We start from the raw sequence: 27110 nt of genomic DNA on the forward strand, positions 1-27110 counted from the left end.
TAAAGATGATCCTGGGTATTTTTCTCTGAACCTCTCTTCTCTCTTTAAACTCTTCAGATACAGTTCATATTCTCATTTCAAAAAATGAAGCTGAGAAACTCAGTTGAAATCACAAATGTTCAAAGGATATGTCTAATGTAGTGATCTTCTAAAGTACAGCATTGTACTGTTCTTAAAGATGTAAAATTCATTTCTAAAAGAAAACTTGTATAATATATATTTAATAAGTAGACAAATAAGTATATATCTCAGTGAATTTTCACAGTGAACATAGCTGTGCAACCACAAACCAGATCAAGAAATAGAAGGTTATCATATCCTAGAAACCCCCTTTACCCATCCCCCCCATCACCATCTCCCTCTTCTGCCAACACAGATTAATTTTGCCTGTGTTTGAATTTCATATTACTAGAATCATACAATATGCAACTTTTGTGTCTGGCTTCTTTCATCCAACAGTATATTTGTGAGATCATCCACCTCTGTTTTAATAGCCTTCACAGCTGGTTAAAAAAAAAAAATTAAGAGGAAGAACCTTACTTCCTTGACTACCCTGTTAAAACTACATCACTCAAATAGCAGTAAATGAATGGTCTGTCTGTCTGACCTTGGGCAAGTCACTTAACCTCTCAATTTTTCATCTGTAAAGAAAGGCAAATCATGCCCTCTCTGCCTCCCCTATAAGGTTGCCAAAGACAAGTGCGATGAATTAGGAGAAAGCCCTTTAAAATATATAATGAAGAATTGTATGAGTATGTTATTATTATTATCACTCAGTTGTTCCCTCTACAGTAAATTACAGGTGAGCATGGATTTATATAACAGATGTATTCCTGTAAAGTTCTATATGAATCAGATTTTCATAAATCAACATAGCTTAAATGTGCTGGGAAATTTTGCTATTTAAAGCAATCCCATTCAGAGTCTTTTCATAAAGCAATACAGTCCCCTAATTCCTCTTCCCAGCAAACTGAATTTTTACATATTTGCTTAAAGTGAAATATTTCTATTATTTTTAAAAGTATCATTTGAAAAAAATCATTATGTTTACTAACTTAAATAGCACCTGTGTATTTTAACCCATCTCAAAGAGAGAAGATACCGGAAATATAATAGCAGCTTTCATGAGGAGAAGAATTTCCTTAGAAATTTTCTTTTTCCTTTCAAATATTATACATATGTGTGCGTATGTGGGTGTTTGTGTCTTGACTCAAAGTCTGGTAGAAAGAAAAGTACATATTACTAGTAATTCTGGCCTCAGAACAATTCAGGAGTGTATGACTATCGTCTGTGATCCTTTTTACTGGTCTATAAAATGTAGGCAATAATTCCTATTCCACCTATATCACTGGAATATGGTGAGAAGCAAGTGAAATAATAAAAATATGAAAATGCTTTATGGAACACAGACTTCCATAAATGAGAAGTATTGCTGTTAAGGCAAAAATGTCAAATGACATAACGTGGCGTACAGAAAGACCACTCTATGAGACATAAGGGCTAACGACAGTGTGACTATAGCTGTCAATTAAATTAGAGTGTGTCAAATACTGTGATTGACAATGCAACTTATTCCTTTTGTCCTGTTTGTTGCCATCATTGTGTTTGGTCTTCTCCTATATATCACATCTTCTTACCTCCTCACCTTTTCATAACACACCCCTTCCCTTCCACCAGCTCAGACAAGGGAAGATAATATATACCACCGCTCTCATCTTTTCCACAGTACGCAAAACCCACTACCTCTGTTGGTTTGCGCCATGGAGGAGTGTTTGCTTACGTGAGGCTCTTGAGAGGCACTAGAGAATTTTTTAAAATGTAAAATGTCTCTAATGATGAAATGAAAAAACTAGGACTGGTCTAAAATTAGCTCTTTCAAAACTGTTTATGAGTGTGTCAGGTGGGGAATTCGTTTTCATAATCCACGCTGTATATTTTATATCGCAAAAATAATCATCTGAAGATTAACAGCATCTCTAATAGAATAAAAAAGAAGTCCTGCCTCTCAAGCAGTGCCACATTTATTTAACCCTGCTGCGCACCTATTCCATAAACAAGACCTTCAGGTTTTGCGAGAAGTTCTAGAGGAGATTTTAAAAGGCAGAATCATGGGCTAAAACGAACTGGACTCCATCTAAATAAGGAGAGAATCTCTCTGGCTTATAAAATTAGACTCAAGAATCAAACCAAGAACTGACCACAGCTGGAAATGCTAAAGCTCTGAACCCCGGCACAAACGGTCTTTATTTTTCAGTTCTTCAGGAGGTTAAATAGTTGTTAGAATAGTATTTTTGAAAGTGTCTTTCCTTTTGATATCCTTACTGTTTCTTTCTTTGACAAATATAGTAGTTCTCAAAAACATAAAAGACAAATGATATATATTCAATATACCAACTAGTCCCAGTTTCCTGCAAATTATTTTTTTGTCCAAAGTGTATATAACCAAGGTTTCATAGACCGTATCACTTTCCCTACACTGAAACCCTTCCTTCCTCTCCTGCCCCCCAAATATATGCAAACTCCATAGCGTATCCATTCATCTCTTTCTGAATTATAAGAGTACTTCAAATGTCATTCGCTGGGCCCTGGTGGTGTCTGAGAGTTCAAAACTCAGAAAAGTTTTTCTGTTATTGTTCCTTAAAGCGAAATTTGGATTGTATCCAAAGAAGTTATAGATACTTTTTAGTTTATTTTGATTTTGCCTGCAAACACATTTAATACATTTGTGTCAAGTGAATATAATGTAGTTTATGGTAGCTAATAACATAAGCATAGATAATTGCTTCTGCTTCATTTAAAATAAAATTGAATTAACCAATATGTGAAGATTTACTTTAAACATATTTAGTTATAATGCACTGCTATCCCACAGATTTGATAAAACTTATCATTTTACTTAATTGTACTTTGCTGTCTCAACCGCATTGATCAGCAGGGTGGCAGACATCGGACACAGTAACAGGCTTCTCTTCATGAGGCAAACAAACCTTCAAATCACAAATAACCAAAATGACCAAACTCATCTTAGGATATTTAGTTATTAGACTAGACATTAGCGATGAAACCTTTTTTGGTGAAACTGCATTACTTCAGTTGTGAACGCTACACTGCCTGCCGGGGTGCCTTAGCAACTGTTCTACTGCTTTATTATTCTCACTTAATCTGATTGTCCATGAAGTACATGTAAATGCCACGCCGACAGGGTCCTTGCAACCCACCAGAGCCTGTAATACTTGGTTTTCCAAATGGGCCGAGGCCTGCTCCCCGGCTCTCCCACGGGTACCTAATATCCGCATCTCTATGAGACTGAAGCTCTCATATGTAGACATTTGGGATGCTCACAGGATCAAACTCCATCCGCGTGCCTCAAAATACCCACCTCTTTGCCCCATCCTCCAGTTTATTGTAGTGCACACCAATGGTGTGGTTCACCTGCAGAAGAACAGACCTGGGAGAGAGACAATTCACAGCCCTTGAAGGGAGCTCCAGTCATTGGGGCAGAGAATCCCAAGGTCCCAGGAACCCGAAGTACAGTCTAAGGTCAGGAGGTGGGCTACCACAGGAGGAGGTGTGCAGTCAGGGAAGAGATCTCTAAAGTGTGGACCCTAACACAGGAGCCCTCTTGCCCAGGGCTAAGGGCAGTACTGGGGCCGTGTGTCTGAATGGACTCAAAAAAATAGACTTCTGCTCTGGTCACCTCCTTCGAGAAAACTTCACACACACTTCCTCATTCACAGACATTCACACTCCCCCAAGCTAATTTAGAAGCTGCCTTCTCCCCTCCTCCACAGCATTTATCGCATCACAAAATAATTGTGTCTGGTGCTTAGTGTATTCAATAAACTGAATGACTGCATAATTCAATGAATCGGTAAATCAGGTACTAATGCAAGGAAATCCTGTTTATATTTTTCTCTCATCCAATATCATCGCATGCCAGGAGTAGGATTAAGCAGGCTAAATCCAACAGAAAACTACTTTTTCTTCTGCATCTTCATGTATTCATTCATGTATTATAGATAATTTGAAGTATATGTGTGTTCATGAATATGCATGGTGTAACTAAAGGACTGATTTTCATGAGGGAAAGTAACTGTAGCGATTTTTAGTCACACTCTGTGACTGTTTTTTAACTAGAGTGTAAATGATCTGGAAGAAATCTTAAGAATCATCTAGTTAATCACTTCACAGATAAAGAAACAGCATCAGAGTGAACAAATAACTTGACCAAGCTCATAGAGTAGTCTGTGGCAGAACTAGGATAGAATCCAGTTCACCCGATTGTCGTCTTACGCATTTTACAGTGTAGATCTGCTAGGTCTACACTTTCCAATATAGTAGCCGCTAGCCACATGTGGCCATTTAAACTGAAATTAAATAAAATTTAAAATCCAGTTTCTAAAAGTGGCGCTAGCCACATTTCAGGTGCTCAGTAGTCGCATGTGGTTACTGGCTACCTACTGGATTGGGCAATAGAGACTATTTCCACTGTTCCAGAAAGTTCTGTTGGGTAAGGCTGGTCTAGATAGGAAACAGAACTGGACAGTAGATGAGTACATATTAGAGTTCTAAATTTAAGTCTTCCTTCTGCTGGTCGTAGGATATTTAAATTTTAGCAGTTAGTGTTTCTTAGCATTGTTGATTTAAAATAGCAAAAGCACTTGTACTTTACTCAGTGGAAATATTTTTTACTGAGCATAGTGTAGGGTGACAGGCCTTCATGAACCATAAATTTGTTTCCTTTATGGTACACTAGGGAAGTATGCTTAATCACAGAGGGCAGAGGAAGCCTGTTAATTTTTCTTTCTTTACGGGTCATTTCCATTTTGGATGCAGCAAGGAGAAACAGTTTATTAAATATTTAGAAGGGATGGATTGAACTAATTTGAGCCTTGGATATTTGGTAAGAGGTGATAGAATCTCTGTTTGGGGACCTAATCAGAACATAGATTCTCTAATACCTAGATCCGTCTTTCATCTGCTGGTGGTAGTTAATATCCAATATTTAGTCTTGGGTCCTGGTTTCCTCAAGTGGTGAGAAAAATGTATGGCTTCTTTAATTTCCTGAGCATTTAAGAGACCTCCAATAAAGAGGTCAGAGCGTCACGATTTGGGGAAACACCAACAAATGAATCATCCAGGTTTAATATTTTCCCCAAAAAGTCAGCACATGAGGTAGAGAAGTCAAAAAGAATGTATTCTTTTAAAAAATTAATGACTGCATTTAAAACTTTTCATCAAATATTCATGAATTCATATAATAACATGTCATCGTATTGATAGGCTCTGAAGGAGACCTGTTTTAGAGGAACTTCTTCAAATAATAGAAATTATGGAATGATATTATTGAAACAGAAGAAAATCCCAGATACTTAAATGGAAACAACTGCCTCAAACCTGAGAACTTTAAGGAGAAAAATAGAATGATGTCTAACTTCCCACCAGAAGAGCTTGTCTATGTATCTTCTAAATAGATGATGTTGGATGACTCACCCTAGTATTTTGATTCCATTAGGTACTACTGTGATGTAACCATTTTATTTCATAATATCATTATTTATATAGACTAGAAAAGTTTTGCTTTATATCTTTTTCAATTTGATTAAAAGTTTTAGATGGCCATCTTAAAAAAAAACAGAACACTGAGAACTCTTTCCAGTGATCAGAAGTAAGATAGCTAGAGTTGCAAAACAATGGAGGAAATTCGGTAAATGGAATTTAATAATTTTCATATTTATTAATTCATTGTTTCAGTGTAGCCAATAATGATTTATTTGCTAGGCACTGCTATGTAGGTGCTGAGGATGTAGAATATATGGCCCAAAGAATTTGCTGCCTAGTCAAGTAGATTTGATAAATATGTAAATATATTAAAATACAGCCAGTTAAAATGTGCTAGAGAAACACAGAGGGCAAAAACAAGCTCTGCCTGGGTGCATTGGAGAAGGTTCACAAAGGAAGTGAGTTATGGCTGCTGAGCCTCGAAGAATGTTTAAGACCTTTGCATGAAGGCTAATGGGAAACTGCTTGGGAAAGATGATTCCATGTGACTGAAGACAGAGTCCATGGAGGACTTGAAACAAGAGATAAGGCTCTCCCATCTCAGCTCTGTCCTGCTCTTTTCTTGTTTATGCTACGTTCCTTCATACCCAGTTCAGCTAAATCATTGGCTTTTACGCTGAAAACATATCAGCACACTCTCTTACATTCTAAACATTTCCCAAAAGTTTCTCGTTTGGCATTTCCACACACTTAAGCTATGGAGTCTGAATCTTGTAAAACATCATTTGAATTATACTCCAGACTCACGTATAATAGTGGCTAGAGTTTATGTTTCTTGACCCTCACTCATCAAACATCCAAGGAGAACGTGGAATTTTATATAAGTACATCTTAAATGAATCCTTCTTAAGTAAGACAAGTTTCCATTATTTATTTCAAATTTCCTCTTACCCTTTATAAACCAAGTTGTATTTTATGATCTTGTGACCAGGTTAGTAGAGCTTTCAAAAGGTTATAATTAAAGTCTGCTGCACCAAACCCTTGAGAAAGTCTGATACTAACATTTTATGACTCCAATAAGTTAGATTATACGTGTTATCATTTTTCCCCGTGGGAACAGACTTTAAAAAGTATTTTCTTCATTTTACCTAACTTTTATTAAATCTTGGAAAAATTCTTAACTCAAAAAGGAAATAATTTTAAATGGCTTAAGAGATTGGGGCTTTTATTCTCCCCTTCACAGATGGACCACCTCTTTTTTGTTCCCTGCGTTTTTTATTACAGAAGCTGGTTGTATATTCTTGCATCCAGAAATGACCAGCAGCTTTTAGAGCTTTGAATTTTACTGTTAGCCATCAGGGACAGAACAGGAACTATGTCCGCCCCCTGCTCACACAGAACATCATTTCCTAATAGCAGGCAACCAGAACTTGCCTTAAAACACCTCCCAAGAGACATCCTAGAGCACATCATTTAGAAACTCTGCATTCTGTTTAAGTAATTAATACCTCAATCAAATTTCTGCTAACATCAGTAGTCAGAAAAATTCATTAATTTTTTTTCCATTCCATGATCTATCAAACAAAAGACTTTTTAATTAAAAGTGTTATTTTTACAAGCTGGAAAGTGCAGCCAATGCATAATGGTTATAGAAACATCCATTTCTTAGCTGCCTGCTTTGAAGATTAACATGGGTTGATAATTCTACTTACTGTTTGCATGATGGCTTTTGATATGCATTAGAGACCTTAGACCTACATCCACATCCGTGACACTCTCCGCGTCAATGAGACCATGTAATCAAGATGATTTTTGCTTTGCCGTTTTAATATAGAAGCCATGAATTGAATTCCTCCACTCACTCTTGCACTTAGAGGTAATCTAGAGGCTGTAAGAATAGGCCAGGGACTTCCCTGGTGGTGCAGTGGTTAAGAATCCACCTGCCAATTCAGGGGACACAGGTTCGATCCCTGTTCTGGAAGATCCCACATGCCGTGGAGCAACCAAGCCCGCGTGCCGCAACTACTGAAGCCCATGTGCCATAACTACTGAAGCCCACACACCTACAGCCGGTGCTCCGCAACAAGAGAAGCCACCGCAATGAGAAGCCCGTGCAGCTTCTGTGTATGATAAAAGACATGTAGAGTGAAGAAAGAAGTAACCTGACAATCACAACATTGTTGGTAAATTCTGGGAAAGAAGTGCTGTCATAGGGGTGCTTTGGAAAACAAAAGAAGGCGACCTAGCCCCAAAGGTGGAGGCACTGAGCCCTGAAATATGGAATGAGTGGAAGAGACAGGACCAGAGAGAAGAAGCCCATTAAAGGAACAGACAACCAGAGGTGCAGAGGTGTAGAGATGAGGAAGCATGGCTTATGTGGCAAACTACAACTGTTACAAAAGCTTGAACTTTTCTCTCAAAATCCATGGAAAGCCATGGAAGGCTTTTTCAGCTGAGGCAAGGTAGAAACCTGTAAGCCTTTTAGAAAGCTCCCTCGGGCAGCACTGTGTAGAAAGGGTTGAAGAAGACTGAAAACACAGTGGCTTTTAGATGCGTGTCACAGTAGCTTAGGTGAGAGAGAAGCGGGTTGGACAAGAGCATGGTAATGCAGCTGAAGAAGAGGACAGACTGGAGAATGTTCCTGAGTAAGTATAGTATCTGGTGCACCCGGAGGCGGAGGAATAAACGATCACTCTCAGGCCCGAGTAACGCGCTTTTAGTAAAGGCAGTCACCAAATGGGAACTATAGTATTTCTTTAACTTACTTGACTGCCATATTCTACATAATATTTTCCATAATCTTTAAAAATGGAATCTAGTGGGAGTGGGGAAAACAGGAAAGAAAATCAGTACACTGTGTAATTTCCTACCTGTTTAGAACTTTTAAGTTTTCATAGCTCTCCATAGTCTTTTCTGAAAGACCATGAAAATTAGGTGTAAACATTTATCTGCAGATAAGTGATGTCGTTACTCCACACTTAGAACTTTTCGGTGGCTCATTTGGTTCTTATCTTTTGAATAAGGTTATGTCCATTGTGCAAAATCCTTTAATGAAAAAAGTTAATACATTCTACATCACCCAGAGCCTATACTGAAATGAGTACATTTTAAGGTTTAAATTATAATTTAACGCTTCTGGAGTTAAACTTAAAGAAATATAGTTTAACATGTTAAGATTCTGTATATTACACAGTTTCCAATCTTGAGACATATACAAAGAAATGATTACAGAAAATAAAAGGGACCAGATTATTCTCATCTTAATTGGTCGTCTGCAAAGTATATGCAAATATAAAAGTGCCCGCCAAGAAAATACCTAAGAAAGGAGCAATTCATCGATTGATAAAAATGGACTAAAAAGATTGACTCTTTGGTTTGGAAGACTATTTGATTCAAACTTTTTAAGACATGGGGATAACAATAATGGAATTATTTTAGAAATCTTAGAATACTAGAACAACTAGTTTTAATTTTAGGAATAATAAGATACACTAGCTTGACAAGTGAATAATGAATATATGACATTCTTCATCCAAGTCATTATTCAGGCTGAGAATATAAGTAAGTTTAAGAAAGATTAGATAAGTCAGTCAGTGGTTCTATGACATTTACCCATTCCTTTATAAATTTGTATTTGTACTAGAAACTACAAAAGTACTCAAATGTAGACATCTTAACCAACTGGTAGTAGCATACCCTAACTTCAAAATCAGTTTTTGATCAGTGAAGCTTTCATTTGTAAGCTTAAATCTATGACCACAATGTCACAGATATATAATGGGATTATTAATCAGAGAATGCTCAAAAAATATATACATGAGCAAAATATTGATCAAAATAGCTATTTGTGTGTGTGTGTGTGTGTGTGTACTTACTCGAATGTATGTCTGTGCCTTATATTCAACATTGCTTTTTCTCAGTTCCTCTCTAAAACAATGACACTATCTTTGGCTTGTTACCATTTTTCCTGCCAGCGAGATCAAAGGAGTATATGCACATTTTTGGTAGCTGAGGATATATCCTTGGCAACATAGTTATGAAAATTTATAAGATATGTATTCACAATTCAAAATTAATATTGTCTTTAAAACTGCTTTTATTTTTGGAGTTTAGCAAAAATGGCCGTAGTTTTCTAACAGTGAGAAAAATCATATATTTATTTTTTAGAGCCATCCTTTGACTTTTTTTAACTATTGTGTTAAAATATACAACTAATGTAATTTCATAGATTTCAGAGTTGTGAGTAATGTTTCTAAATCTCTGACTTACTGTGGTCATGCAGCAAAGACCAGATTAGAAAATACCAGATATGTTCATCTCTAGTTAAAACATTTGGTTTAAAATTTGCTCTCATTTTAACCTGAAATATTCCCTTCCAGGGTTATACATCAATGTAATGAAATGCCCAATTTTAGTGAACAATACTTTTTCAAGTGGCAGTTAGGTTTATAGTGGGAAACAAACCTGTTTGCATTGAACATATACATTCTCAGTCTAAACATTGAATTAATGTACTTTTTGTTATATGATTTCCTCTCTAACATCAACATTTTAAAAAGTGGAATACTCTGGAGACACTAGGAAAAATGGAATCATAGGCAATGATAAAACCCAAGTCTTTTCTTCACTCTCAGATCTCCTATCACTACAGCTTCCAAATTCTGCCTTTACTTAGCATTAACATTCACTTCCCAAACAATTTACCCAAGTAAGGAAATGATTACACATGTTTATGTGCTAAGGGGAAGGAACCGGTGCAGAGTGGGAGGCTCTGATACAGATGCAGGGATAATTGATTGAGAAAGAGCCCTGAGGGCGAAGGCAAGGATGGATTCCAGAGTCTACTGGATGCATTTGCCCAGTGGGAGGAGAGCATCTTCCTCCTCTGATATAGTAAGGAGGGCCACATGGGTTTGAGTTGATGAGAGACATGATGTTGGGGGAATTTATGCCTGACAGCCTCTGTGTTCTCTGCAAAATCTAAGACGGGGAGAATTTTAAATTGAAGGAGTGAGATAAGCGGAGAAAAGGTCAGACCACACAGATAGATGAGATAACAAGCTCATTAAGAAGGTTGAGTAAATTGAAAAGGAATATATATGGCAAAATCTTAACAATTGTTACATATAAGTGATGGATACATGGGTGTACATTATATTACTCTCCCTACCCTTTATTATGTTTTAAATTTTTTGTAATAAAAAGGGAAAAAGAAAAGAATTCAGTTTCTTGCAGTTCCTAGGCTTGTAGGCCAGTATTAATGTTTTCATATGTCTAACATTCGATGTCCTTGCCTTCAGTGTCACCGAGTCAATAAAACTACATCCTACATTTTAAAAAAGGAATCTATAAAGGTGATATTCACAGTGCACTTTCAGTAACCTAAAGCTGATTATATGAGGAAATTGTTAGTCTTCCTGTGAGGATTACAAAATAATTTATGAGGAACAGATTCTCTGAATGTTCCTAAATGTTGTGTATTTTTAATTAAAAAAGTATGCATGACCAATTCTTCCTCTGATTACCACACTAGTCCTTTTTTTATGTTATAGTCTGAATGTAAGATGCTGATTAACTGAAATGTCACACATTAAAAATAAGCTAGCCGTTAGTTTAATGTAATGGAATAAAGAGCTTTTTACATGGAATGATAGAGTACCTGTAACTTTGTTAAAATATACTGAAATTAAAAGTATTTTTGAAAGAATTGGAAGAAAAGTGCTTAATATTTTTATTTAAAAGAGACATCAAAAGTCAGAATTACAGCTCTCTTTGTGCTCTTTTCTACCATCCCAAAGCATGCCTCGCTCTAAATAAAGCCAACAGAATTCCAACACTGACTTTGTGGTCAAAAAATTGCTAAACCTCAGAACTGCCACATTTCCATTTTAAATGTAAATATTCCCATTCGTCTTCCTAAATATTACATTTCTTCTCCTCTCCTCCCCTGCCCCAGTGTCACAGTTTATGCAACAGCTGACAGCATCTTTTGTTCCCTTTTCTGGTGCACACTACATGCCACAACTGACCTTGGCATCGCCTAGTTTGTAAACAAGTTTTTGGGCAGGTCAGTTGGCCACATTTCATAAGAGGAAGAATAGAGCAAAACATGGTTCTTTGTAATGCCATTCGATGACTTCCTTTGCAAATCTGCTTCCTGAAGTTTTGCAGATGCAGAAGTCATAGAACGTGTCAGTGTACTGAGAACCGCGTTGCATTTTAAGTGCTTCTAGTAGCAACATCTCCAGCCTTCTATATGAGACTGATGTGATAGATTTGCAGGTATCTGAAGAAACAGATGCGCTGGAATGGCAAAGATTCTTTCTGTTTCGTTTTAGTTGAAATCTAGTTGATTTACAATGTTGTGACCCTTTTTTTTTAAAGGAAAAAATCAGAATCCTACTGCATATGCTTAATGTTCTTCAAAAGAGAACAAGAGAGAAGAAAAGACCCATTGTGCACTTCCAACCGAAAATTTTCATTTTCCTTGATGTACAAAACATCACCATATTTCAGCATGACAAATATCAATAGAACCTTACAGAATAGGACAGTTTTAATCAGTCATTTAAGTTTAAATGGTTGCAATATTATGTTTATTGAATTGTTTTTCTTTTCCTAGGGTCCTCTGGGGTCTCCAGGACAAAAGGTAGAGTATAAATAATACTGTGAAGGTAATTATACTCCCATCGCCTAATGGCTAGTCAGAGAAGTGAATGGAATTAGCTACTGTAAGTCATGCCAAAGCAGTCTGGTTTGTGGATTCTGCTTTCTAAAAATACGGTCATGTAATGTTAGCCATTAGATTTCTAATCGACTCCATTATAGAAAAGTCAATAAATCCAGAGCAGACTCTTTTTAAGCTGTTTGCCAAACTTGTAGGTTATTGAGGTTTTAATTCAAATCCTTGTAAAACATCATGAGAAAACTTAGAATGTGAAGGGTCATAAGACATTGCAAATTAATTGCATGGTCTTGCACAAATATGTGATTGTTAAATGACTGTTAGACCAGAACAAAGGACATTCTTGTTGCTTGGTGGCTATATTTAAGTGGTCCACTAGTGTCTTCCTTTGCTGAGGTAGCCCAAAAACTGGCTTCCTGACTGTCATTTCAACGTTATCCAGAGCCGTCAGAATTGACCCTTTACATTCTGATGGAGAAGGTCTAGCACTTCTAAAATTACATCAGTACATCAGTAGCAGGTAGATGGCCCTTTGCCAATAAAATATCACTAAGTCCCCATTCCCCATCACACCTCCCACCCCATAAAGATGACAAAAAAGAATATTTAGCCTGCGGAAAACTAAAGAAAATAATTGTATTACAACAGGTGGAAAAGTGATTATTCTTTATCTTTGGAATCCATCAAAGTTAGAGATGTTTTATCCCCCAAGCTTGGGCATGTGGCATCTGTTGAAACATAATCCCACAAACCAAGTAAAAGCCAATGCGTTGTGAGACAACTTGTGTATAGGAACAATTTGTCCTTAGCAATAATGTCTCTATTAAGTATGGTGTGAAATTGTAAAGCTACCCTAATCCACATGCGACCAGGATGAAATTACTGCCTCAGGCTTCGGGAAGTCCTTTAATGAGCCACTCAATATAATCACCAAGAAAGCACTAAGGAACTTGCTATCTCAATTTGTTTTGCATGTACTGACTATATTTTTAATAAACTTTATTTTTTAGAGCAGTTTTAGATTTATAATTACTATTTTAATTTTTTTCCATTATTCTTAAAGAAATTTAATATTATACAGCTACTAAGAAAAATCTGTTTTCTAGTGCTAAACAAAAAAATAAGCACATCCTATTTAAAAATGGTTTCTACAGAGCCTCAAAGGAAGGTGCGTGAAGGGAAATCACTATTTGAAAACATTTGTTAATGTTTCTGTATCCAGTTAAATGTCAGATTTTCTCAGGTAGTAATTAGCTTTCTGATTCTCAGTTCAACCACCTATGTCCAATCATTGTAATCACCCCAGCACATGTGTGCACACTTCCAAGCATGCGTGCACATACACACACACACACTTAAGGTAATATTTTATGTGTAGAAGTTGTGTTGTTCCTAGCTGGTGTTTACCATTTGCAACATCCTTTCTAGTCTACTTTGGAAGATGTATTCACACTCATGTGGTTTAAACACACTCCCTGAGAGTCTCAGGGAAATGCTTTCAAATACAACAAATTTGAGTTTACAACATGAGTCCGTCATTTGTCTAACTGTGGAGCAAGTGGGTGTTATTTTAATTACCTTTCATTTTATGTTATTTAATTTCATGAAATTCAGGAGTTACTGCTACTGCTAGGCTTTTTCCAGATGAAACTAAGCATATTTAATTCTCTTTTTTTAATATTTGTTTATTTATTTGGTTGCGCTGGGTCTTAGCTGCAGCAGGTGGGCTCCTTAGTTGTGGTTCCAGGGCTCCTTGGTTGCGGCAGGCAGGCTCCTTAGTTGCAGCATGCAAACTCGTAGTTGCAGCATGCATATGGGATCTAGTTCCCTGACCTGGGATCAAAGCCGGTCTCCCTGCATTGGGAGCGCAGAGTCTTATCCACTGCGCCACCAGGGAAGCCCTGGCAAGTTTAATTCTTTTGTGTGTGTGTGTGTGTGTGTGTGTGTGTGTGTGTGTGTGTGTGTGTGTTTACATATTTATTTATTTGTAACATCTTTATTGGAGTATAATTGCTTTACAATGGTGTGTTAGTTTCTACTTTATAACAAAGTGAATCAGCTATACATATACATATATCCCCATATCTCCTCCCTCTTGCATCTCCCTCCCACCCTCCCTAGGTAGACACAAAGCACCGAGCTGATCTCCCTGTGCCATGTGGCTGCTTCCCACTAGCTATCTATTTTACATTTGGTAGTGTATATATGTCCATGCCATGTTTATTAAAAGCACCCAAATTTAGAGCTATGTGGCCTTCTGATAGCTCTAAATCTCAATTTATGATGTGAATTTCTTTAAAATCATATTAGCATTAAGTAGATATTTACAAACGTGGTTAAATTTAACTTAATGGTTTTTGGAAAAGCTTGATGAATCTGTTTACATTATTGTATATTTGAACACGGTAGATAAGATCTGAAAAACAGCCTCCCAGACATGTTTTTAGCAAGGTAAAGTTATGGCTGACATAACTGATACAATATAAATTTAGTATTGAAATATTTTGTGATTATGATATCAATTTATTTCAATCATGTGTCTACTCAGGGTTCTGTTGGAGCACCTGGAATTCCAGGGATGAATGGGCAAAAGGTGAGTTCTATAGAATATACTACTTTTGATCATTTGGAGAGGATTAAAATCACAAAGTTTTTCTAGCCAGTAATGTTGGTAATAAGTTTATGTGCTCATAAAAATATTACATATACTTTTAAAATATAGGAATATTATGGGGCAAATGATCAAATTAGTTTAATTTTTAAACTAGTGCATTAAATAGCCAGAAACTCTTAGAAAATTTTCCATTTTATTTTGGTATGTATGAGACACAACTATATGTTTCTCATAAATATATTTGGAGTACAAAACATGCTGTGTTTAACATTAATTGTGATAAAATGCACTCTGGTTTATTCTTGTCATGGCAGGCTAATATACATTATTTCTTTCATTAACAAAAGTTATTCCTACAGAGGGACCCTGTTGGAATCTTGTGAATTCAGAAGCAAGCTGTTTTTACTGTTAAGCAAAATTAGGAGTTAGACTTGCTAAGCTCTTTATTGTACTGTTAATAATGAAGGGAAAAAATGTAAGGAAAAAAGAACCCACAGCTCTGCATAGACATATCTATGTGCCTGTGTACATTTATTTGTGCAACGTACTTGCAGCTGGACAAAGCAGCTAGCTGTATCCCACAGGTGGATCTGATATTCTGTGCTCCTCAACACTGCTGAGATTCCCTTCAATCTGGAACTTCTGCAGAGACCAGGAAAGCCATTGTGGTGGCTACCAAAGCCGCTATCTGGGCCCATCTACCAGGAGCCAAAGAGCTGAGCTAGGGACTTTCCTGTCTCCCTCAGAGCTTTTGGACTGGCCCTTTGGAATCCTGTGGCTCATCAGCTTGTCTTCCCAGAGGACTTTAAATCCATGCACTCTGAATTGATTTCTGAAATCATAGGGAGCCCAACCCTTACAGACTTCCTTGTGACCTCTCCCATGTTGTCCACATTTTCTTCTCCAATGAGACATAAACAATAACAATTTAAAACCTACTGAGTGGCTAAGAACATGTGTCTGCCACTTAGAGACTGTGAATTTTGGCAAAGTCCTTGAATTCTCTGGCCTCAGTTTCCTCATTTGTAAAAGGGAGACGGTAGCAACTCCTACCTAATAAGGTTAATGTGAGGCTTAATGAGGAAATAGACATAAAGCCCTTATGACCATGTTTGATATTACTATTAAACTTCTCCTTCATCTCATTTTAGTGAAATTCTGGAAATTTGATTGACCTATGTTTTTGGGTTTTTTTTTAATTTATATTTATTTATTCACTTATTTTTGGCTGCGTTGGGTCTTTGTTGCTGCCCGCAGGCTTTCTCTAGTTGCAGCGAGTGGGGGCTACTCTTCGTTGCAGTGCGCGGGCTTCTCATTGCGGTGACTTCTCTTGTGGTGGAGCACAGGCTCCAGGCGCGCGGGCTCAGTAGTTGTGGCTCGCGGGCTCTAGAGCACAGGCTTAGTAGTTGTGGCACACAGGCTTTGTTGTTCTGCGGCGTGTGGGATCTTCCTAGACCAGGGCTCGAACCCGTGTCCCCTGCATTGGCAGGTGGATTCTTAACCACTGTGCCACCAGGGAATCCCTTGACCTATGTTTTAAGAGACTCTCTTTTTCCAGAATTTCTCAATTCCCAAGTGAAATTAGTGTTGTCAGCCAAATCTTATGGTAGCCTGTGGTCCACAAATCAAATACTGGGCTAGTTAAATGCCCATGTCACAGCCCTATTTTCCACTTGGTAAAATGTATATCCATTCGCTTCACAAATCCTGGTAAAGACAGAAGCTTAACTTTCTATTTAGAATATTGCAGCTTACGGAGGGAAACATAAGCAAAAATTTGAAAGTGTATTCATTCTCTGAAGAATTTGAAAACTGTGTAACTCAAGATAATATTTAGAAAGGACAAAATAGGCATATAACATAAATGCTGTTTTTAACATTTGGTGAAAAACAAAACTTGTATGCCTAAGGTTAATGTTTCGCTTTCTCTTTTTCTTTTCTTTTTCCAACTTTGAGACAATCGTGAAAATTCGTAGAAACCTTTAGCCTGAAACAAAACAACTTTAAAACTGTCACATATATGCTTGTGAAGACTGCATATTCTTTATTTTTGCAAAGGAAATATGCAATTTCCTTAGCAAGAGAAAGGAATGTGACATTTTCTTGTCCTACTCACCAAGTTTAACTTATATTTCAAGGAAATACACAGTTAATATTTGCAGTTTTATGTCTTGTTATACATCTTTATAGCATTTTTAAAGTGTTTTCTGTAAAACCTAGGGAAGCTAAATGATTTCATACTTTTATGAAGGTATCAGCAAAGTGTAGTTCAAGATTTTTTTTTCCTACTCCATAGAACTTAACTAAAACTTTGTGTTAATCCTAGCCATTATCTAACATTTGTAATACTTGTTACATCATCTTTAGGACAATAAGGTGCAAAAACATGAGTCCACTGAAAAAGCAGATCATTTAGACAGTAAAAACAAAGTTGAAAGTGGAGTAATAATTCTATACTTAAACCTATGAAATGTATCTTGGTTCTCTAGAATTTATTTTCCAGAAAGAGAGCTTACAATGACATTAATCATTTTTTAAAGCACCTCGATGTCCTTAAACTGTCATAAGAAAAAAAATTTTTTGCACATCACAATTTCACTTTTTCCAAAGAAGTACTTTTGATGCTTAGAAGATCATTTTCAAGTAATGGTTAAGGATCAATATGATTTCTAAGCCATCAGGAACATGGCAAATAACAACTAGAAAATCAAAAGATTTCTCTCTTGTAAAAACAAAGAAACTGGTTTAAGCAAATATTTTGTTAGTCTACCCCTAAAATATTTCCCATCCATTCAGATTGACAAAATTGGTGTTTGGCTTTGGCCAATAACTTGATGATGACATTTTTTTTTACATTATTTTTCTTTAAATTTTGGTCGACTTGATTGCTAATCTGAATATTTCTTATTTGTGTAATGGTCCTCCAGTTCTTCAGATCGTACTGGGAAAAAAGACTTACATAAGCAGTAACGTGGCATTCAATTCCAATCTAGCCCCTTCTGGCATCACAATCTATCAAGGGCTACTAAGCACCCTTCTCTGAAAAGTGGGAGGTGGTGTGGTATGTGGTCCTTGCAGTCCGAGAGAGAAGCCTTCAAGTCCTTGTCCTTCTTCGGGCAGGTTACTTAAATGTTTCTAAGGCTCCAGTGTAACATATTAATATAGACTTTGCAGTATTAACTAGATAATGTATCTAAGTGAACATAATGTAGTAGGGGCTCAATAAATATTATCAAGTATCTGTAGTACTATCACACTTCAAGAATTTCAACAAATGAGCCCTAGGCTTACCCTCAAGAAGGAAGTGAAGCCAGTTGAATTTATGATGGGAAGAAAATGAAGATGCAAAGTCACACATGAAGGTAAAATATTTCTGTCTCCCCTGACTCTTTCTTCACTGATGCACCCCATTCCCAGTAGTTGGAATACAAATACTATAGATAAGGGAAAGAGAAAGAGGAAGACACATCTCACATTATTTCGGAAGCTCAGTCACCGGTGTGGGGTCGTGTAGGAGCGCTGACCTGGAGTTGAGATATTCTGTGCTCTTCCGCTTTGAAAGTTCCTCTTCCTCTCTAGGCTCCAGGCGGCTCCATTTGCAGAATGAGAGAAGGGGCTGTACTAATTTATTTCTAAGTCTCTAAGAGATACTGTGCATCCACAAAAAGTCACCCAAGTCTCTTTTCCAATTCAACCAGCTTCTAGCATCGTCTGTCTCCAGTTCTGAAAGCAGTTGTTTCCATAATTTGGACTTCTTCCCAATAGCCAAAGCAGTTAGGGTAAATGTAATGCTAGGTCTCACCTGAAAAAGTAAACTGTTGCCTTCTTTGCTTCTGGCTAATTGCACTGGGCACAAAAATTTCTGTAATTCTCATGAACAGATCTTGTTGGTTCAGAGATATTATAAACCTTTTATTTGTGCCCCTTCATTCATTCCCTCTCTCTCTCTCTCTCTGTCACACACACACACACACACACACTCACACACACACACACACACACACACACATGCATATATGAAGAGATGTATATCTGAATATTTGTCAATTAAACCCTACTTAGATACTGGAGAAGTGGGCTTTAAAATTATTTTGTGGTAGAAGCATTTTTTAGACTAAAGAACCCTTTGACAAAATAAATTGCTGTCTGTAATTTTTGTTTCTCTATATATTTATATATGTATTATGTATATAATTTGTGTTTGTATATATATTTATATATTATATATATTTAAATATATATAGATATATATATATCTATATATCAACTCTTAATAGGTGTTATTAGAACACTGCTTTTTTTCTACTCTTTTTACATTTTCACTTTAATTGGCATACATAAGAATAAATCATCATTATGACAATATATTTGAATAGCAAGCAGTGCCCAGCACTGTGTAAATGCCATAGGGGAAAAGATCTGGGGGTAATGATAGGGCACATTAAAGGTCTACTTTGTGCAGCTGTCACATCCTTGTCTCTGTTACCATAAAATTAATGTTAAAGAGTTTCAGGATTAAAAGCAAATTATTTTGTCTAAGCAAGTTAGAATTTTTCTGAGGATCCAGATTCATAGTTTTGCTTCCAAAGCAAAAGATAAATATCACATGATCTTGTTTCATGTATTTTTCAAATACTTTCTATAGTTTATTATATTTAAAACTTCACAATACAATATAAATAAAATATTGATATTAGTGTATCATCTTGAATCTATCCCAGATAGCTGTATGATTTTTAAGTAACATTAAAATTTAATTAGTTTATAGCTGTGGTATTAAGAGTTCCTTTTCATCTCTTATCCATGAGTCTCACAGTTCTCCACTGACATTAATCCTCACAGCATACTTCTAATGGCATTTTTATTGTAAGTATATTTAGAGAACAGATAAATGGAAGCTCTCAGACTTCCAAAGGTCAAGCTGTTGATTCAAGTCTATACAGTGAGCTATACACAACGAACTCAATATTTTTTATCCCTTATTCACTTTCTGTAACCACTAAATGAACTCTTTTCTTTTGCTACCTTTGACTTTATCATTAAAATGTCTGAATTAAATTCCTGAAGGATTTAAGTATGTTGTAGTTCTGATTATATCCTGACTAGGTAGCATAAATTTACCCAGTGATCTATTACCCAATATATTTATAACTTTCCAATTTTAGACTTTAAGAAAAGATATAGCTAGTAAATGAAGTGATTGATGTTTGATTCCAGATTAATTGATAGTTTAGGGAAATTGTCTTACAGCAATTTAATACTTTGCAGATTAAAGTTGAGAGTTAAATTATTTTTATTAATTTTTCTGCCTTTTGAAGTTAGTGACTATGTGCATTAGAATTCTAAGAATACATGACTGTGTTTTCTCTGGTAACTATGATAATAGAATGCTTTCTATCTTCTTGAAGAAACATCATCACTTTCCTATTACAGGATATTTCTCTTTTTTCCAATTTTATTGAAATATAATTGGCATATATCACTGTATGATTTTTAGGTATATAGCATAAAGGTTTGACTTACACATATAGTGATATGACTACCACAATAAGTTTAGTTGACATTCACCATCTCATATAGATAACAATAAAAAGAAATGGAAGAAAAAAAAAAAGAAAAAAGTTTCTCCTTATAGTGAGAACTCTTAGGATTACTCTCTTAACTTTCATATACATCATACAACAATGGTAACTATAGTTATCATGTTGTACATTACATCTTTAGCATCTTATAATCCAAAGTTTGTACCTTTGGGGAAGGTCACCTCCCTGAAGTGGTCACCTTCTGTCAATTCCTACTCTACCCAAAACCTCCAAGCCCCAACCTCTGGGAACTACAAATCTGATCTCTTTTTCTGTGAGTTTGTTTTTTTGTTGTTTGTGTTTGTTTGTTTGTTTAGATTCCACATAAAGGTGAGATCATAAAGTATTTTTGTCTTTCTCTGTCTGACTTATTTCACTTAACATAATGCCCTAAAGGTCCATCCGTGTTGTCACAAATGGCAGTATTTCCTCGTTTATTATGGCTGAACAATATTCCATTGTATATGTATATACACCATAACTTCTTTATCCATTCATCTGTGGATGGACACTAGGGTTGTTTCCATGTTTTGGCTATTGTAAGTACTGTTGCTGTGAACATGGGGTGCAGGTATCTTTTCAATTTAGTGTTTTCATTTCCTTTGTATATATTCCCTGAAGTGAAATTGCTGAATCATGTGGTAGTTCTATTTTTAATTCTTTGAGGATCCTCCATACTGTTTTCCATAGTGGATGCACCAATTTACAGTCCCACCAACAGTGCACAAGTGTTCTCTTTTCTCCACATCCTCATGAGCTTTTGTTATCTCGTGTCTTTTTTGTTGATGGCCATTCTGACAGGTGTGATGCGATATCTCATTGTGGTTTTGATTTGCATTTCCCTGATGATTGGTGATGTTGAGCATCTTTTCATAGTGCCTGTTGGCAATTCATATACAGGATCTTTCATATAGTAAAATCACATCATCCCTGAGTTCTATACATATATTCTCGGGCATTTTTATATACGAGCTTACTCTTAAAGGGACTTTTCACTCAATTTTACTTGTTGAGTGAAACAAAAGCTATTTCTGTTCTTTATATAATTAATTTTAAGTTCTTTTACAAGGAGATAAAAAGTTGGTTGAAAGAAGTACTGTAATGCTGGCTTGAAGTAAAGCAACTATAGTAATTTTTTTTAAAAAAAAACACTTTCCCCCTGACTTCATTTAGTCTAAAGGGTAATATTGGGAGAGGGAAGACTAAGTAGTTGAGGAAATGGTGTTGGTGGGGGAAGGGGTGTGAGAGGAAGGAAAGCTGATCACAGACTGTTGCAAAACAAAGCAACAAGGGAAATGTGTTTGAATGAATTATGACATCATCAAGTCCACTTATTTTCCATTTTAGTTGAAAAGACACTATATTTTATAGATGAGATCACCAAAATATTATTTACCAGATCTGATTAAACTGCATATATAATCTGGTGATTTTTTAAAAAAAAACTTACCTTAAACGTTTTCATTGATTTATTCACCAGTTCCTTCAATCTTCCATTCAACAAATCTTTTTCAGCCTTTACTACTAAGTACAAGGCACCTTCTGAGCACGGACATTAATGTTGTCTCTGCCTCATGGAATTTCAGCCTGTGGTGAATAAGGACATTATATGAAGTTATACTAAAGATCTGTTAAATGACAATGCTGTTAAGTACTACAGCGGAGGAGCACAGGACAGCCTGGCCTGGTGCAAAAGGGTCAAGTAGTGCTTCCCTGAATAGGCGACTTTAGGTGCAACTCAGTGAACAGCAGTTGGTAAAGGGAAGAGAAAATATCACTACGTTGCAGTACTTACAGTTCAAGTTAGACAACCTTGGTCTTAGAATTTTGTTCCTAAAACACCATATTATTAACCACTTTAGGGTTTTTGTATTCATCTTGGACTACTTTTTTTTCCAAGTTTCTTACCGCTAAAATAGTAAGTCAATATAAATCACAGAGCCTGTTCTTGTATCATTAGATCTGGTCTCTGAATGACATTCTTGATTTTGAAATTTGCATTAAAAATAAGGCTGCAATGAAATAACTTATTGTGACAATCATAACAGCTTAACATTTACCCAATTCCATCTCTTTGATACTAGGCCACATTGCCAAGGGCATAGGAACCATTACCCAATTACGAAACAGCATCAGTGGGGTTAATTTAGGAGAAATTGAATTTCTTTCAGGATCTTCTTCTCTGTCTTCTCTGCCCAATGCAGAGAATAGAAGAGTGCAGTATGTAACACTAACATGTATTTAGCATTTACTAACTGCCGGGCACTGTCCTAAGTTTACCTCACTTATTCCTCACAGCAATTCTATGAAGTGGATACTATTATTATCTCCATTTCATTAATGAGGAAACCAAGGCGCAGAAAGGATATCTTTCCCAGGGTCACAGGTATTTGCGGTAGAGTTCAACTTCAAAGCCAGTTTGTTGGCTCCAACTGTTAAGAGTGTGGATTTTTAATTCAGAAAATTCCATCTTTGCTGTTCAGTATTATGTGTGATCTTGGACAAGTTACTTTCCTTCTCTGAGCTTTAGTTTCTTCATCTGTCAAATGAAGATTGTCGTGTTCACCTCAAAGTTTGTTTTTGTTTGTTTGTTTATTTGTTTTTTCACCTCAAAGTTTAATTGGACAAAATAAAGGAAGTATAGAATGTTAACTGTTTATTTTAAAACATTATTAAAAAAGAGCAGACTATTTTCCACTTTGAATTGGGGGCATTAAGAACTCCATGACTCAGAAACCTCCTGGGTGTATAAGTGAATGTTAGTAAGAACTATTATCTCTTTCTACTACTTTTCACTGATCTTTGGAGTTTTTCCCGTTAAGACATAACCACTTACCATTTCTATGAATAATTAGGCACATCTCTTCCAAGTGAAAAGAATAATTTATCATTCAAACTATACATAGATTTATTATTAGGAACTATACTTTAGGAAAGAAGAAATTACCTGGGTTTTTAAACTTTAAGAAAGGGTGTATTATCAAGGGCACGTTATGTTGCAAGTCATAGAATACTTAACAGAACTAGTTTTTAAAATAAGGTATTTATTGGTCATGTAACTTGAAGGTCCAGCACTCATGCAGGCTTCAGCGTTGCTTTGTCCTGGCACCTAAACCTCATCACTAAAAACCCATTTCTTCCATCTTGTCACTCTGTCTTTCACGTTGCTGCCTTCACTCTAATTCCTACTCTCCTCTTGGTTGGAAGGTGGCTGCCAATCATGCCTGGGGCTTCATTCTTTCCTATCTACATCCAGAGAGTGAATGAGAGTCTTTCCCCAAACATCCAATACCACTTTTGAGTTTCTTTGTCATTGGATACACAGAAGTCCCCGCCTCTTCCTCATTCCTGCACTAGGGGAATATCAGATGCTGATTAGCTATTGCCACTGCAGTTCCTTTTCTAGCAGCCCTAGTCATGCACAAAGTTGCAATAAACACTAATTATCTAATTTACAAGGGATTCGTGTAAGACACGAGAGCTGAACAAAGTGTGTTGTATCTGACTTATCCCAGTCCTAGCATCCTCTTCCAGGCCACATACCCCCTTCATCCATTTTGATATTTTGTCTTCCTAAAACATGTCTTTATTCTTAATCTTTTCTTTCCATAAGAGTACACGCAGAGAACAATATCTCTGATACACATAAAAGAGACCCCCACCCCACACTGTGACATCATGTTCCCAAGCTGGTTTTTGGTGACTTTTGCACCTTTTATAAGTTATTTAAAAGGGAATACTGCACAGTGTTTCCCTTAGGCCCAGGCAGTGTTTCTCTTCACCCTCCTTTGTCCCTCTTATGTTGGGTCCGTCCCCACGGGGTGAAAAGTCCACAGGGCCAAGGAGACATGCCCACTCAAAGCCCAGATCCCTGCTTCTAGATCACAGCCCAGGTACCCAGAACTCAAGAATTCCTGCTTCTGTTGTGCTGGGTCTGCTTCCATTGCCCGTAGTGGCCTCTTCCCCAGGTCCATTTTCCCAAGGGTGAACCACACAGCTGGCGTGTGTGCCTGTACACCTGTGAGGGGCCTAGAGCAGCTATTGGTGGGGAGCTTTGGGCAGAGCTTGCAGGCCGTGGTGTCCACACGCAGCCCCAAAGTCCCTTCTTGATGAATAAGAGAACTGGGGTTGGGAAGAGAAGGGAAGACATTAGCAGGGAGGGTTGAGATGGGGGATCATCCTTGTGTACTTCTCCCTAGACCTTCACATTTTAGGGGTGTGCTCAAGGCAGATCATTCTTCTCCCCTGTAAATTTCATCCAGATAAATTCAACTTAGCTATTTTCTGTGACCCCTAAATTCTTAGCTATCTCTTTGCATTTGAATTTCTGTGTTCAAATTATATCTAGTACATTTCTGTCTACGTTAGCCGTACAAAAAACGTGAATAAAAGTGTTAACCACAAACTTATTTCTGAAATAGTCCATACTATAGCACTATTGATACAACTCTCATGTTTTCTTATTTTAGACATTTGTACTTTTTTTAAAAGCATAATGAAGGTTTGGTTATTAGGTTTAGTTTAGGTATTACTTTAATCAGTTTAGGACCCATTTCAGTAAATTATCTGAAATAGAATATTTTCATTAAGTTTCTGGCTGATAGAAGGGTCTACTTTTCTACTGTTATTCATATTACCAAGGTGGACAAAGAGATTTTAATTTTAGGGAGGGACTTTGCTGACTGGATAAACGAGACAAAACTCCCCTACAGGGATGCCCGTTCAACTCAACAGAAAGCTCAAAGAATTTTCTGTTTCTCTTTCACCAAGTAACAAAGCCTCTGCCTCCGGGAAAGAAACAGAAGAAGCATTAGGCATTGAGTACGCAAGTAGGAGCTAAAAACTACTGAATTGCTCCACATAAGAGACAGTGAAGCTGAATTCCCAGGATGGTTGAGGAAGGAAGGAAGGAAGGAGGAACGTGAGGTGGAAGGGGGAGAGAGGAGAAGGCAGAGAGATGAGGAAAGTCTGAGTGCTCTGTGATGGGACACCTTTCAGGAACCCCAGGTATTCAATCCTGAGCTCCCAAAAGACCTGAGGAGATGCAGACCTACTAGAGAATGGACTTGAGGACACAGGGAGGGGGAAGGGTAAGCTGGGACGAACTGAGAGAGTGGCATGGACATATATATACACTACCAAACGTAAGGTAGATAGCTAGTGGGAAGCAGCCGCATAGCACAGGGAGATCAGCTCGGTGCTTTGTGACCACCTAGAGGGGTGGGATAGGGAGGGTGGGAGGGAGGGAGACACAAGAGGGAGGAGATATGGGGACATACGTATATGTATAACTGATTCACTTTTTTATACAGCAGAAACTAACACACCATTGTAAAGCAATTATACTCCAATAAAGATGTTAAAAAAATTTTAATAAATAAATAAATAAAATAAAATGAGTCATGTCAAAAAAAAAAAAAAAAAGACCTGAGGAGAGTGAATTTCTTGAGGCAACTGGTGAAGAACCAACTGACCCATCTGAATTGGTCTGGGGCAAAACAGAGATGACACATACAGATGTAAGAACTCAAGCAGAGTAGTGGGAAAGCAAATCCTAGACTTCCATAGCTGGTGAAATCGGGACTTGAGGCAAGTTTAATCAGATGTCTGAGGAATCTTTCTTTATGCCACCACTGACATGTTTAGTCCAACAACAACTAATAATAATAATAAAATAAAGTTTAATCCTTTACATCTGGGAGACGGTAAGCATTTAATCTCCCTCCACACACTGCATAGAATAAAAGCTGAGCCCCACAGAAGCTCAAGCAATTAGCTCTGTGTCCCAGGACCAGAAGTAGAAAACGTGGGATTAGACTGGAGGCTTCCTGAAGCAGCTTTCTCATTTTTTGCAAAAATTAAAGACAAAAGAAACATAATAAATATGAATGAGTTCTTTAGACACAAGTTACTCAGATAGAGGAAACACAAGATGGGGAATCGGAAGACCTGGTTTCTAATCTCACATCTGCCTCTTTGCGGCTCTTTGCTTCTGGAAAAGGTACTTCTCCTTTCTGAATGTGTTTCTTCATCTATTAAGAATGGCTGGCTTGGTTCCTTTCAACTAAAATATTGCCCTTGGGACTTCCCTGGCAGTCCAGTGATTAAGACTCTGCACTTCCACTGCATGGGGCATGGGGTCAGTCCCTGGTCGGGGAACTAAGATCCCGCGTACCACGCGGTGCAGCCAAAAAAAGAGAAAATATATATATATATATTGCCCTATTTTGTGAGTGCTTCTGCTTAGGGAGAAGCATTTTGTTAGAATTTTGTTAGAATGAGTTCATGAGGTAAATGATGACACATGTAAGTTTTCTGGGAAAGTTGAGATGACGTGATAATTTATACAGCCAGTATTGCCCCAGCTACTAGTTGCCCTTCACTGAGACACATGGGGCGAGGGAAGGAGCAGATGCAAGAGGGGAGATAACCGAATAGATAGAAATATTTCTAATGGCCTGGTCTCTGTACCCACAGGCACAACTGTTGGAGCCTTCAGTCCTCTAGGCGACCACTCTTGCCCTGACAGAGTCCTGAAGGGGCTCAGGGCTTTTCCTTGGCAACAATGAAAGTTCTGCTTATTCCTGGTATCCTGCCCTTTACGGGACTCCTCCCCTCCACTAACTCCCGCTCTTCACTGACCCCAGGCTAGTCCTCTACTTTTCAATTCTGTTTCAGACTGACCTGCGGGACATGGACATGTCACTGCTGGGTTAACATCTCTCCC

At 37.1% G+C, this 27110-nt stretch overlaps 1 protein-coding gene across 6 annotated transcripts in view; it reads left to right on the forward strand.

Moving 5' to 3' along the window:
* The window catches only part of COL25A1 (collagen type XXV alpha 1 chain), a 478322-nt gene that overhangs the window by 358329 nt on the left and 92883 nt on the right, over positions 1–27110 (forward strand). For all 6 annotated transcript variants that reach the window (XM_032633191.1, XM_032633192.1, XM_032633196.1 and 3 more), the window contains 2 exons: positions 12125–12151; positions 14736–14780. In XM_032633191.1, coding sequence (XP_032489082.1) covers positions 12125–12151; positions 14736–14780 — 72 coding nt within the window. The remainder of the gene's footprint in view (positions 1–12124; positions 12152–14735; positions 14781–27110) is intronic.

This window comes from Phocoena sinus, chromosome 5 (genome assembly GCF_008692025.1).
Source record: "Phocoena sinus isolate mPhoSin1 chromosome 5, mPhoSin1.pri, whole genome shotgun sequence".
NCBI classification, from domain to species: Eukaryota; Metazoa; Chordata; class Mammalia; order Artiodactyla; family Phocoenidae; genus Phocoena; species Phocoena sinus.